The sequence below is a fragment of the Hyperolius riggenbachi genome, chromosome 3, assembly GCF_040937935.1.
Source record: "Hyperolius riggenbachi isolate aHypRig1 chromosome 3, aHypRig1.pri, whole genome shotgun sequence".
Lineage (NCBI taxonomy): Eukaryota > Metazoa > Chordata > Amphibia > Anura > Hyperoliidae > Hyperolius > Hyperolius riggenbachi.
In genome coordinates this window covers 486,678,983-486,694,324 of record NC_090648.1, presented here as the reverse complement: position 1 = coordinate 486,694,324, position 15,342 = coordinate 486,678,983, and the positions used below count along the sequence as shown (strand labels likewise).

At 44.0% G+C, this 15,342-nt stretch overlaps 1 protein-coding gene across 1 annotated transcript in view; it reads right to left on the bottom strand.

Moving 5' to 3' along the window:
• Nucleotides 1-15,008: 15,008 nt before the first annotated feature.
• Nucleotides 15,009-15,342, bottom strand: part of BPGM (bisphosphoglycerate mutase) — a 43,988-nt gene continuing 43,654 nt past the window's right edge. Inside the window, 1 exon segment of the mRNA XM_068273762.1 lies at nt 15,009-15,193. Coding sequence (XP_068129863.1) covers nt 15,012-15,193 — 182 coding nt within the window. The 3' untranslated portion in view covers nt 15,009-15,011.

Sequence of the window (15,342 nt, the reverse complement as noted above, 5' to 3'; positions counted from 1 at the left end):
ATTCAATACACTACAACTGAAGTAGTTCAAGCATTTTATTATTTTAATATTGTTGATTTTGGCATACATTTCATGAAAACTCAAAATTCCTGTCTCAAAAAATTAGTTTGCGGTTAGCGTTAACTGCAAACGTGTTACATGCAGCGGTTTGTCAGCGATTCACGATTAGCGATCACGATTAGCATGCACAGCACCGCTAATCGCGATCGCTCCAAAACCACTGCAGTGTCCAGTGACTTTTCCGCGCTAATCTGTTTTAGATGTGAACGGAGCATGTGCAGATCAGATGTCTATGTCAAATCTGACAAGATTAGCTGCATGCTTGTTTCAGGCGTGTGATTTAGACCCTACTGACCAGAAAGATCAGCAGGACTGCCAGGCAACCGGTATTGTTTAAAAGGAAAGAGCAGCTTCCATAGGTCTCATGCCTCAGGTTCCTTTTAACCTGCTTGGAGGGTAGCGTAGATGGGATTTCCTCCTGGGTCCCCTATATAGCATAGATGGGGTATCCTGCTGGGTCCCCCATATAGCATAGATGGGGTATCCTGCTGGGCCCCATACATAGCGTAAATGGGGTTTCCTGCTGGGTCCCCTATATAGCATAGATGGGGTTTCCTGCTGGGTCCCCTATATAGTGTAGATGGGGTATCCTGCTGGGTCCCCTATATAGCATAGATGGGGTTTCCTGCTTGGTCCCCTATATAGCATAGATGGGGTATCCTGCTGGGTCCCATATATAGTGTAGATGGGGGTTCCTGCTAGGTCCCCTACAAAGCATAGATGTAGGTTCCTGCTGGGTTCCCTATATAGCGTAGATGGGGTATACTGCTGGGTTCCCTATATAGCGCAGATGGGGTTTCCTGCTGGGTCCCCAATGTAGTGTAGATGGGGTATCCTGCTGGGTCCCCTATGTAGTGTAGATGGGGTATCCTGCTGGGTCCCCTATATAGTGTAGATGGGGTATCCTGCTGGGTCCCCTATATAGTGTAGATGGGGTTTCCTGCTGGGTCCCCTATGTAGTGTAGATGGGGTATCCTGCTGGGTCCCCTATATAGTGTAGATGAGGTATCCTGCTGGGTCTCCTATGTAGCGTAGATGGGGTATCCTGCTGGGTCCCCTATGTAGTGTAGATGGGGTATCCTGCTGGGTCCCCTATGTAGTGTAGAAGGGGGTTCCTGCTGGGTCCCCTATATAGTGTAGATGGGGTATCCTGCTGGGTCCCCTATATAGCGTAGATGGGGGTTCCTGCTGGGTCCCCTACAAAGCATGGATGGAGGTTCCTGCTGGGTCCCCTATATAGCATAGATAGAGGTTCCTGCTGGGTCCCCTATATAGCGTAGATGGGGTATCCTGGTGGGTTCCCTATATAGCGTAGATGGGTGGTTCCTGCTGGGTCCCCTATATAGCGTAGATGGGGTATCCTGCTGGGTCCCCTATATAGCGTAGATGGGGTATACAGCTGGGTCCCCTATATAGCGTAGATGGGGTATACAGCTGGGTCCCCTATATAGCGTAGATGGGGTTTCCTGCTGGGTCCCCCTATATAGCGTAGATGGAGTTTCCTGCTGGGTCCTCTATATAGTGTAGATGGGGGTTCCTGCTGGGTCCCCTATATAGTGTAGATGGGGGTTCCTGCTGGGCCCCCTATATAATGTAGATGTAGTATTCTGCTGGGTCCCCTATGTAGCGTAGATGGGGTATCCTGTTGGGTCCCCTATATAGCGTAGATGGGGTTTCCTGCTGGGTCCCCTTTATAGTGTAGATGTGGTTTCCTGCTGGGTCCCCTATATAGCGTAGATGGGGTTTCCTGCTGGATCCCTTATATAGCGTAGATGGGGTATCCTGCTGGGTCCGCTATTTTTTTTCAAATTAGTGGTTGCAACCAAAATGTCCAAGAGCAGGGAGCGGACGTGGCTCCCCTCAACTACACTAGCACCTAGGTATGGTCAATAAAATGCAAATTTCGAGTAGATGCAGGTTTATGCAAACTGTGTATGCATAAAATGTATACAGGTTGAAAATTAACCAATCAAATTTTACCTCAGTAGGATTTGATTGGTTCTTTTTTTAAGCTGCAGAAATTTACATACAAAATTTGTATAATGCTGCATTAACTCAGAACTATTTGCATCTCACTGACCATCCCTACACTAGCACCAAAGTTATTGGCTGAATAAAAATTCACAAGAACCAACTCTTGTTGCCATTATTAAGGTAGCCATACAGCTAGCGATGATGGGCAGATTCGACCAAGAGACAAATCTCTCTCTAATCGAATCTGATTAGAGAGAGATCTGTTGGCTACCATTACACCGTAGAAAATGATCCAGAATTGGCCTTGTGATGCCGCATCAGACCGCCTCGCCGCCCCAACGCTGTCCCCTTAATGTCCAATGTGCCCGCCTAGTGCAAGTTATCTATTGGGTGAATAGTACACATCTACAGTACAGATCAAAAGTTTGGACACACCTTCTCATTCAAAGAGTTTTCTTTATTCTCATGACTATGAACATTGTAGAGTCACACTGAAGGCATCCAAACTATGAATTAACACATGTGGAAGTATAGTACATAACGAAAAAGTGTGAAACAACTGAAAATGTCATATTCTAGGTTCTTCAAAGTAGCCACCTTTTGCTTTGATTACTGCTTTGCACACTCTTGATGAGCTTCAAGAGGTAGTCACTTGAAATGGTCTTCCAACAGTCTTGAAGGAGTTCCCAGAGATGCTTAGCACTTGTTGGTACTTTTGCCTTCACTCTGCGGTCCAGCTCACCCCAAACCATCTCGATTGGGTTCAGGTCTGGTGACTGGAGGCCAGGTCATCTGGCGCACCACCCAATCACTCTCCTTCCTGGTCAAATAGCCCTTACACAGCCTGGAGGTGTGTTTGGGGTCATTGTCCTGTTGAAAAAATAAATGATGGTCCAACTAAAAGCAAACTGGATGGAATAGCATGTCGCTGCAAGATTCTGTGGTAGCCATGCTGGTTCAGTATGCCAATTTTGAATAAATCCCCAACAGTGTCACCAGCAAAGCACCCCCACACCTCCTCCTCCATGCTTCACAGTGGGAACCAGGCATGTAGAGACTATCTGTTCACCTTTTCTGTGTCGCACAGACATGGTGGTTGGAACCAAAAATCTCAAATTTGGACTCATCAGACCAAAGCACCGATTTCCACTGGGCTAATGTCCATTCCTTGTGTTCTTTAGCCCAAACAAGTCTCTTCAGCTTGTTGCCTGTCCTTAGCAGTGGTTTCCTAGCAGATATTCTACCATGAAGACTGATTTACACTGTCTCCTCTTAACAGTTCTAGAGATGTGTCTGCTGCTAGAACTCTGTGTGGCATTGACCTGGTCTCTAATCTGAGCTGCTGTTAACCTGCGATTTCTGAGGTTGGTGACTTGGATGAACTTATCCTCTGCAGCAGAGGTGACCCTTGGTCTTGCTTTCCTGGGGTGGTCCGCATGTGAGACAGTTTCTTTGTAGCGTTTGATGGTTTTTGAGACTGCACTTGGGGACACTTTCAAAGTTTTTCCAATTTTTCGGACTGACTGATGTTAATTTCTTAAAGTAACGATGGCCACTCGTTTTTCTTTACTTTTTTTCTTTCCATAATTCTAAGTCTATTCAGTAGGACTATCAGCTGTGTATCAACCTGACTTCTCCACAACGCAACTGATGGTCGCAACCCCATTTATAAGGCAAGAAATCCCACTTATTAAACCTGACAGGACACACCTGTGAAGTGAAAACCATTTCAGGTAACTACCTCTTGAAGCTCATCAAGAGAATGCCAAGAGTGTACAAAGCAGTAATCAAAGCAAAAGGTGGCTACTTTGAAGAACCTCCTAGAATATGACAAATTTTCAGTTGTTTCACACTTTTTGGTTATGTACTATACTTCCACGTGTGTTAATTATTAGTTTGGACGCCTTCAGTGTGAATCTACAATGTTCATTGTCATGAAAATAAAGAACGACTCTTTGAATGTGGTGTGTCCAAACGTTGTCTGTACCGTACATACATTAAATTAAAAAAAAAATAAAAAACCACCACAATATTAATTATACCACTTACTTCCCCCAATCCCATTGTTACCAAAATAAAACACTTAAAACAAAACAAAGAAAAAAAAGATACAAAAATAGTTACCTTAGGGACACAACTTTGTTAATATGTATGCCAGGAGGGTATATTACTGTTATTTTTTACAAAAAAGGGCTTGTATTTAGTGACAAAGTGTAAACAAACAAAAATGAAGAAATACACCTTTATTTGCGAATAAAATATTGTAGTCATACATTGTACTATCCTGTGATAGCCGGGACTTATGCTGGGGATACACGGTACGTTTCTGTACCGTGTATCGACCAGCTGATCCGGCCAGCTGATAATATTCAGCTGGCCCGATCAAGCCGGTCGACCCGCGCCCGCTCGATCCCTGCCGGCGGACAATGGCAGGGAATCGAGCGGTGATAAGGAAGCGCCGGCGGGGACGAGCGGCAATCGATCCGCATGAACGAGCGGGGATGGGCCGGCATCGAGCCGCTGGTTCGATCCGGCGCATAAAACGTGCCGTGTATGCCCGGCATAACGGACAAATAAAATGTGTGTGTTTTATCCGCAGTTGCATGTTCTAATTTAAACCTATAATGACTGAAACCTGAGAAATAATGATTTTAGTCTACAGTATACTGTAGAATAAAATAATTCCAGGCAAAAATTAACCACGCAAATAAAGCCTAATTGATTGGTGAAAGAAAATATATAGATCATTTTGGTGTGATAAGTAGTGATAAAGTCATTGGTAAACGAATGGGAAGAGCGCTGAATAGGTGAAAATTGCTCTGGTCCATAAGGGGAACACAACCTGCAGTGGTGAAGTGGTTAGGGAACCAAACCCTTGATATCTGCAGGTGGATTCAGAAAGCAGTGCATGGCAGGTTTAAGTAACAGGGTGAACCCCACATCGACTGCTAGGGTGAGGGAGTGGGGGGATTGGTGTAGGTGAGGAAGAAGGTTAGTGTTGTAATAGTAATTAGGGTGGAGGGTTAGTGTGAGATGGGTTAAGTAAGGCAATAGCAGGATCTCTGTAACATTACAGATATCCTACTATCAGCATTATCCAGCACCCAAATTAGGGGGCGCCTTTTTTTAGCTGCACACATCCACTCATGCCTAATCCAAACATACACTGCTGAATAATAAACGAGACTGCAGGCCTGGATACAGTAGAGTCGCACATTTTATTACACAATGGGGACAGCAGTAAAAATAAACATCTTTTAGGTAAACTCTGTTGCAACTTAAACAGGGATAAAAGCAAAAAGACGACAATAACAGCTTTTCACACAAATATAAAAAAAGAACACAAAGTTACTCCTCCAAACAAAAAAACTATACCAATACACATAGGCAACTACTTTGTTCAATAACTTTGTAAAGGTTGTTTTTAAACATTTCCCTCTTCAATAAATACTCTTCTAAAGTGATAAAACTAAAACGACCTCTAAAATATTTCCTTAAATAATGCTACATTATTATTATTTATTCTTGTGGTAAAAGGCGATTTTCCACATTTGGGTTAAAGCAAAAAAAAAGTTGCCCTGTGGGCCAGTGCTAAACTGTTCATAAATGCCACAAACATAAACTTACTCCTTGAAGGGAATCCAAGAGGAGAGGGATATGGAGGCCGACATATTTATTTCCTTTAAACAATACCAGTTGCCTGGAAGTCCTCCTGATCCTGTGTATTTAATACTTTTAGCCATAGACCCTGAACAAGCATGCAGCAGATCAGGTACTCTGACTCAGCTGACTCAAGTTTTACTGGATTAGCCATATGCTTGTTCCAGGGTTTTGACATTACTGAAGCCAAACAGATCAACAGGGCTGCCAGGCAACTGGCATTGTTTACAAGAAAATAAATATGGCAGCCTCCCTATCCCTGTCACCTCCAGTTTCCGTTGCAAAAGGGGGAACTTGAAGCGCCATTAGATCGGGCAATTCAACAAAACAACATCTGTGATTTTTACCTTTTATTATCAATGTTCGACCATCAAACGCTATTAGCTGCAGAAGTTTGTAAAATTGGCCAAAGTGTCTTTTCCTGGCAGCTGCTAGATTTCCTCTTCTTCAAATCAGAGACAGGCAAGTGGTTTCATGCTTGGCTGGTGGGGGGGGGGGGGGGGGTTGTTGGCGCTAGACAAAGGAAAGGCCATCTCTTCATAGGGGATTCTCAGCAAGGCTTTATAAAGATATTCCCTAAAAAAGATTTAAACAATGATACTGGCCAGCTTCCCTGCTCGCTACACAGTGTTGTTGGCAGTTGGACAGAGCAACTGCCATTCACTAAGTGCTTTTGAAAATAAACAAATCCCTGAGAATCCCCTATGAAGAGATGGACTAGTCCAAAACCTTCATTTCTGTCATATTTCTACTACCTACTGTATGTGACAGCAACATAGGAGAAAAGTAATTTATGGCTTATTTTACTCTGAAAATAAAAGCACTTATTTTTTGTATATGTTGGCACATCATTTTAAATTTTAACTTTTTTTTTGCCATAGTGCCCCTTTAAACTGCACTAGTGCAGAACTCTCATGACCACAGGAGCGCAGACAAAAGAGGCACGCGGATGCACCCATGACTGGTCGAGGAGCTTACTGAGGGGCTAGCGGTGCACTGGAGGGCAGTGGAACTACAGTGAGGGACCTGAGACTTCTAGGGGCTGGAAGAAACCCCAGGTACTCTCCCCCCCCCCCCCTCAGATGTCCTTTAAAGCAGACCTGAACTCAGAACTTCCTCGCTGCTGTAAAAGATACGCAACAGCATAATAACCTTTCAAGAAAAACATTTCCTTGTTCCAGCTTATAGAACTCCTACCGAGATTCTGCACAGTGGTATCTTCCTGGGAGCGCAGAAGGGGTTAAGCTCCTGCATTTACATATTAGCACAGAATTCGGCTGACAGCTCAAATTACACTAGTTCATTACTTGCTGAGAAGGGAGATTTAGACAGGCTGTTCTCTATAAACACACACACAGGGTGGATTTCTCAGCGTTTCTGCGTCTCCTGTGCAAGAGTTCAGGTCCGCTTTAACAAGACATTGATCACTACAGTTATTTCCCTTCAGTGCCCAATGCAATAACACCTGGTCACAGTTCCCTGTAACAGACATGGTCAATGAGGAGCCCATAACCCTGATTTGCAAGCAAATTGTATGCAACTTAGAATCGGATAATGCAAAAAGCACTTCCTGATAATGCCGACTGGTGCAATTTCGAGCCGCATACAATTTGCATGACTTTTGCATGCAAGTGGGAAATATTAGCATCTCATTGTTAGTCTCTAGTCTTTAAAGCCGACCTGATATAAAAGGGGTAAAATACGGCCCGCCGGGAGGCCAGTGGGGTAGTCGCGTTACTGAAGAGCTAGCTCTGCGGGCGAGCGAGCGATCAGTGGTTATAGGGCAGGCATGGGCAAACTCGGCCCTCCAGCTGTTACGGAACTACAAGTCCCATAATGCATTTGCCTTTATGAGTCATCACTGTGGCTGTCAGACTCCTGCAATGCATTGTGGGACTTGTAGTTCCTTAACAGCTGGAGGGCCAAGTTTGCCCATGCCTGTTATAGGGGGTTAGAGTCAGAAGGTGGTTTATGTCTGGGGATAAAGATCACATTTTTAATTTTTGTATTTTCAGACTAATGTTTAATATTTTTTTTTGCAGGCGAAACTTGAGGTTACTTCAGTGTGTTTAATATGGGGCCCTGATCAGTAATGCAAAATACTGTGAATATTGATTTTAGCCCCATTTACAAATACTGGCAATATTCAGTAGACATAGTTACCCTGTGTCTGTACTGATAGTAAACTAGCTGCAGTGTGTGCTGATCTCTGCTGCCTCCAGTATGTACAGTATACGCTGTTACTCTGTACCTATACTGATAGTAACCAGTGTGTGCTTATCTCAAATTAAAACTGGTAAAAGTACATCTTCCCCACTGCTTCTAATGTCATTCTTTCCTTCATTCTTTCATCTTATTTGATGGCTTATCAGCAGGGCCGGTTCAAGACTTTTTGCTGCCTTAGGCAAACTTGTGAGGGTTCGCCCCCAATTTGGAATGATCACACTGCACCCAACAATTTACTCTGCTTCATTTAATGTTCTCACATGACATGCTGCAGCTAAACACAATAGCACACTGGCTGGCTGTTAGTCTCTGACAAACAATCTGCTCACAATCATCCACTCCATTCCTCCTCAGTCAGGACAGCAGTGCCACCTCTTCCCTTCTGCTGTGCAAGTCAAAGGAATCACTGTTGCTCTCCTGCCTCCCCCCTCCTCACTCACTGTCAGACTCCTCACACAGCACAACGAGCCGCTTTAGCCCAATGATGCTCTCCTGCCTCCCCCCTCCTCACTCACTGCCAGACTCCTCACACAGCACAACAAGCCGCTTTAGCCCAACGATGCTCTCCTGCCTCCCCCCTCCTCACTCACTGCCAGACTCCTCACACAGCACAAGAAGCTGCTTTTCCCCAATGATGACCTCTTTACCTCACTCTCTTCCCTACTCTGACTGCATGCTGTAGTGTAAGCACGGTACAAACATGCTGCCCCTGTGATATCTGCACATTATGCAATTATTTCACCTTGCTTCATGAGAGAACCGGACCCGCTTTTCAGCTTTTTTGTGCACTTTCGCACACAGCAGGATTAAGGAATCCTTTCTTAATCTATACAGTGCACCCAAGAGTGTTTTTCATGCACCCAAGAGCCAATTCTCATTTTATTTTTTGTTTGCAATCTATACAGTGTAAGTCACATGCCATTATTCTGATCGTATCTTCAAACAGGGGTAAAAAGGATTTACACAAATGTATTGCATTATTGACCAGTGCGAGTGTACTAACAATTAATACACGAGGCAGCCATGTTATTCCATTTGCAAAGCATTGTGGTTTTTGTAATCGGAAGGCAGCACAGCTTTGCAACCCTCCCTCAGCTCTCTCTAGTAGTGGGCAGCAGAGTAGATTCCTATCGGATGAGAGGACACCAGGTGGTTGATCAGGAGATACAGGAAGTTAGGCAGCCATGTCCGGAGGCTGGGCTGGCACAAGTCCACGAGATTACGTCACACGCAGTCATCGGTTAGCGCCTGAATTTTACCTCTTATGCGAGTTATTAAACCCCAGTCAGGGTATTATTGTGCAAGTTAGGCTAACTTGAATTAAAACAGCTTTTTTCAAGTGCCAATTTAAGATTTTGAGCTAAATCTAGGATGGTGCCCTCGACAAGGAAGATAACACAAACCGCAGCCAGTGGCGTAGCTAAGGAGCTCTGGGCCCCAGTGCAAGTTTTACATTGCCCCGCCCCCTCTTTGCCAAGGACAGCCACAGTGTCAGAGGAGCAAGAAGGGGATGGGGGGGGGGGGGGGGACAGCTCGTTTATGATTACTACTATTCAACGCATCTATAGAAGTGATTATTACCAGCACAGGGCCAAAGGAGAGCTAATACGGTCGTTGAGGGTGGGCCCCTTTGGCCTGAGGGCCCCGATGCAGTTGCAACCTCTACAGGGACGACATGGGCATTAAATGCTGCTCATCTGTTATCTGTCCAACCAGAGCTTAGATTTATGGTGCCCATACACGGTACAATAAAAAGTTTGATTTTCCAGTTTATTCAACCAAAACTATTGAATGAAAGTCGAAAAGAATCTTTTTTTTGGATCAAGGAAAAATGAACGATTATCCCATTTTTGTCGATAAAAATCCAATCGGACATGTTGGAAAAATCTTTATATTCGATAATTATTCGGGATTTTCTGACAAATCGAACATTTGTGTAATGGTGCCTCAAAAACAACTATGACTTTTTTTTTTACGGAATAATCAAATGAAAATGATCTAATAAAAAAATAAATAAAAAAATGGTACTATGTATGGGCACTATTAGAGGGAGTGGGGAGGCTGATAACCTTGGTCACGTTATGCTGCATATACCAGGAAACCCCCGATTCTCAAAACAACCGCCCACAATTGCGCCACCCACCCTAAGCCGCCGCCCACAGCTACCATGCATGCTTCCAAGCTTCGGTTAGTATATAGGATTATTGTCAGTTTCCAGAATGACAGCTACCGGTAGCGATGTCACATTGGAGAGTCGTGCTATAACACACAACGCAAACAAAAACAGCATTTGCGTGACGCAACGCAGGCGAAGGAGCAGCTGACCAATCTGCATCTCCATTCACAAGCAATGTGCGCTTCATCGATTGCAATTCTACCGGTACTCTGCACAGGACATGCAAAGCGCTGGTAGAATTGCAATGACTTGCACAATGCGCTATAAGAACGAAATCCATTGCAACCAACACAGTGGGAACGGTTCATAGACTTGCTTGGTGGCCATACAGGATGCAATGTTTCAAGTCTTTTTCTTAACCTTAGATATCTCTATTTTTCCATTTGATTGAATGATCTGTGAAACTGAACCATTATACCATACACTATAGGTGGCCACCGGCGATACAGTTTACGGAATGATCGTTTACGAACGATTCTTCGTATGAACGATTAGAAATGATCGCTTGGGGCCACTAATATAAAAAAAAATCCCCTAACCAATCCGATCAGATTAATGGGATCAATCTGAAAATCGGATCGATTTCATTAATCTGATTGGATTGATAAGGAGATTTTTATTTCCCCATTTGAGGTCCCAAACAATCATTTTGTTTATGAACGATCTTTCGGCAAATTGTATTGTTAGTGGCCACCTATACGATCAATTTATCAGACAGAAAAAAATAAATAAAATAAAAAAATAGAACGATCAATCAAAACATTTAGTTTTTGAATTTTTCCAACACATCGGATTAAACCTTTCTTAAACGAAAAAAAAAAAAAATACAATTGATTGCAAAAAAAAAAAAAAAAAAAGAATTGGAAAAATAGTCCATTTGATTGTATCATGTATGGTCACCTGAAGGAACACATGCCGTTACAGTGCGCAAAACAGAATCCGTTAGAGACTTTTGTGACTGTTTAACTATAAAAGAAAACCCTGGGATATCTAAAAATAAGAAGTCATGTTTAGCAGTAGAAGGACAAATACAATTGTTTATCTAATCAGTTTATTTTCCCTTCCAGCTCACTTTAAAGAGACTCCGTAACAAAAATTGCATCCTGTTTTTTTATCATCCTACAAGTTCCAAAAGCTATTCTAATGTGTTCTGGCTAACTGCAGCACTTTATACTATCACTGTCTCTGTAATAAATTAATGCATCTTTCCCCTGTCAGACTTGTCGGCCTGTGTCTGGAATGCTGCTAAGTTCTTCAGTGTTGTGGTTCTGCTATGAACTCCCCCTTCCAGGCCCCTCTATGCACACTGCCTGTGTATTCTTTAGATTAGGGCAGCTTCTCTCTTCTCTCTTATCTTTTACAAGCTGGATAAATCGTCCTCTGAGCTGGCTGGGCTTTCACATAGTGAGGAATTACAGACAAGGGCAGAGCTGTTTGCAGGAAGAAAAGAGCAGCCTGAAACTTCAGTGCATGAGAGCAGAAGGGGGAAAGAAACACACAAATGATCTCTTGAGATTCAAAAGGAAGGCTGTATACAGCCTGCTTATGTATGGATGTATTTTCTATGTGTGGACATACTGTACATCAACCTACTTCCTGTTTTGGTGGCCATTTTGTTTGTTTATAAACAAACTTTTTAAAACTGTTTTTAACCACTTTTAATGCGGCGAGGAGCGGCGAAATTGTGACAGAGGGTAATAGGAGATGTCCCCTAACGCACTGGTATGTTTACTTTTGTGCGATTTTAACAATACAGATTCTCTTTAAGGGAATGTATAGTAGTTGTTTTTTTTTAACAATGTTATGACATGTAGTATGTAAAAATCAGATAATGAGGAAAGATTCGCTAGTCTGACGGTTTTGTGCTGCTTTTTTTTTTTTTTTTTTTTTTTTTTTTAGTAAATATTCAAAGTTCAGAGGGGCCCAGTTACTAATCCCCTAGTCTAGGGACTTACATTTTGCAACGTTAGAAGGGAGACTTTCTTCTGTATACAGAACTTTACCCGTCACTTTACTTTTTTTGTATTTGTAATGTCCCTAATGGAAAAAAAAAATATGATTTTTTGAAATCAAATGAAGATGCACATTTTTTAAAATAAAAAATTCAAAAAAAAAATGTTTATTAAAATAAAAGGGACTGGGCTTTTAAAAACAAACAAAAGAAACCAGTACACATTCCCAAGAAACTTTTACTTGAATACTTGGAGGTTTCCAGAATGACACGCAGATGACAGAACATGCGTGTACGTTTAGCGTGTTGGGCTTTAGGTGGTGATGCTGGTAAAATTAATCGGTAGTTTACATTACCAATATTAATCTGGTGACTAACCCCGCCCACATTCTTAAACACACACCCCCACTGCACTGCGCAACACAACCCTCCTCATCTAATGCCTAACACTGACCTCCCCTTCGTGATTTCTAACACGTATCCCCGCGCCCAAACCACTGCTAGTTGTAGATGATCGTCGGCAACCAATATTCCCTATGTAGCGGTCGATAAGTCTGCTATCCGCCTGAATGACCGATTATCGATAACTTACACTGGCGTCTATCATGCTCCTTCCGATCGCCGCATCCGAATAGCCTTATGGAAAAGCATCCCGCTAAAGTGCGAAACTGACTAATGCCACTGAAGTGCCTGTTCAGATCATTCATAACAGAAACTAGTTGCTAGTCAAAGTCTTATAATGATCATCCCCCCCTTTAAATTTCATAAGTACTTAAGCCCTTTAAAATAAGCTGCAGTGCCAAGTCTACCAAACCAGGCAGACAGGACTAGCGGACTGGTCATTAAAGGACAACTAAAGTAAGACTAAGGAGGCTGCCATATTTATTTCCCGTTAAACAATACCAGTTGCCTGGCAGCCCTGCTGATCTATTTTGCTGCAGTAGTGTCTGAATCACACCAGAAACAAGCATGCAGCTAATCTTGTCAACATCTGATCTGCTGCATGCTTGATCAGGGTCTATGGCTTAAAGTATTGGAGGCAGAGGATCAGCAGGACAGCCAGGCAACTGGTATTGTTTAAAAGGAAATACATTCGGCAGCCTCCAAACAAATCTTACTTTAGTTGTCCTTTAACCTCTCTGGCGGTAAGCCCGAGCTGAGCTCAGGCCCCGCTGGGTCGATTTGCATAATTTTTTTTGTTGTTACACGCAGCTAGCACTTTGCTAGCTGCGTGTAACCTCCGATCGCCGCCGCTACACCCGTCGCCGCAGCCGCTCCCCCCCCCCCAGACCCCGTGCGCTGCCTGGCCAATCAGTGCCAGGCAGCGCTGTGGGGTGGATCGGATTCCCCTTTGACGTCACGACGTCGGTGAAGTCATCCCGCCCCGTCGACGGGGGAAGCCCTCCAAGAGATCCCGTTCTTTGAACGGGATCTCTTGATCTCCGTTCGCCGAAGGCGATCGGAGGGATGCCGCTCAGCAGCGGCCATCATGTAGCGAGACATTGTCTCGCTACATGAAGGAAAAAAAAAAAAAAAGGGTATTTGCTGCCCCCTGGTGGATTTTAACAAACCGCCAGGGAGGTTAAACACACGTGGTCATGTGATGCCTGTCTGGGTCATGTGATGAAGGATTAGGACGCTTGCCTTGCATGGGCAGAATCTCCGCTTCACGGTACGCGATCAACAGAGATGGTCAATGAGATGCAAATCGTATGAGGCTTGTAACTGTCAGGCAGTGATTTGATTAGTCCAGTCCCAGACCAAACTGGAGGGGAAGCAGCCAGGATGGGGGTGACAGCGGTTGGCGGGGAGGGCGTCGCCCCGCACCTGTGTCCCCTGTACCCGCTCCCCTCCAACTATTGGTGCAAAATTAGTTAAAATGTAAAGTATGCAGCAGGGGCGCTTCCCTTCCTCTCTTGCGTTCCACTGCTCGTCGCTTGACTTCCTACAATGTTGCCCTCTATACTTTGGAGGGGGAATTGCAGGAAGTGACACGGCGATCGGAGAGAAGGTAAGCTCCCCGCATACTTTACATTTTAACTAATTTTGCACAAACAGCTAGAGGGGGAGCAGGGATTAGGGACCCAGGTGGTGGGGGGAGGGAGGGGGCGACCCCCCCTCCCCACCCACCATCGTCACCCCCGTCCTGGCTGCTTCCCCCTCCAGCATGGCGGCCCTGCAAATCCGGACCGTCCGTTCAGGTTTTTAAAACTGATTCCCTGAACGCAGACGGATCCGTTTTTTGGTTGGGTGAAAACAGCTGCCATTTTTAACATTGCTATCCGTGGCTCCGGTTTTGACCCTACAGGAGTGGTCTTTATCCTCATCATGTCCCTTGGACTTTATTTGTTTTAACCTGAATCCAAGTAGCTCCAATCTCTTCCATTACTTTTTCTTGTTTCTGGTCAGTCCCTTTGGGAAAGAGATATCCACTTCCTGTCACAACAGGATATGGGAGAAAAGAATAAAAAAATAAAAAATAGTCTCCTAGACGGGGAATCAATTAGTAATAAAATAAACCAATTTTCATGCTATTCAATTCCAGGCTTTGGATTTGCCATGGAAGTAATCACATACAAATTCTGATGTGCAGCTATTCACCTGTAATAACAGAGACTGGGTTATATTATAGGGTCAATCCATCCAAAACTGATATTTCAGCTTGTTGCCACCAGGTGAATAATATATATATTATAGCTTTTCTTTTTAATTACCCGGACTCCTAAGGTCTCAGCTCCGCCCACCCGCATCCTCCACACCAACCCAGAACTATTTTTTTTTTAAATTCCCCTTACGTAATTTTAGGCACTGACACGTTTGAAACATATAAAAATAGCCAGGGGCTGATCGAGCCCGCCAGCCTCCATTTGTGACCAAAATATCAGTTTTGTGCAGAGGGATCCTTTACGCGCCACTGGCCAACCAACCTCCTAACAACAGGAAGACATCTAGCAAGGTTGGTTTTCACTTCTTCTCGTTAGGCTTGACTTTGCCCTGATCTTCCACTTTTTTAATGGCAGCCCAGATGGCCTCTTGGTCACCCAGAAATTCGTGGGGTTTGACAGCACGGAGGTTCTCGTCAAGTTCTAGAAGTATAGGAACACCGGTGGGAAGAGATAAGTTTATAATGTCCGCGTCAGAGATCCCTGGAAAAGAAAAGAAGATTTAATCAGAGGGCGTGGCAAACATGCTAGACTAAATTAGCGCTCACAATCAGGATATTCCCATTCATATCCACTGAAACAGGCATGGCATCACTAATATGACAGCAGCTCCTCCCAATCCCTCCCCACTG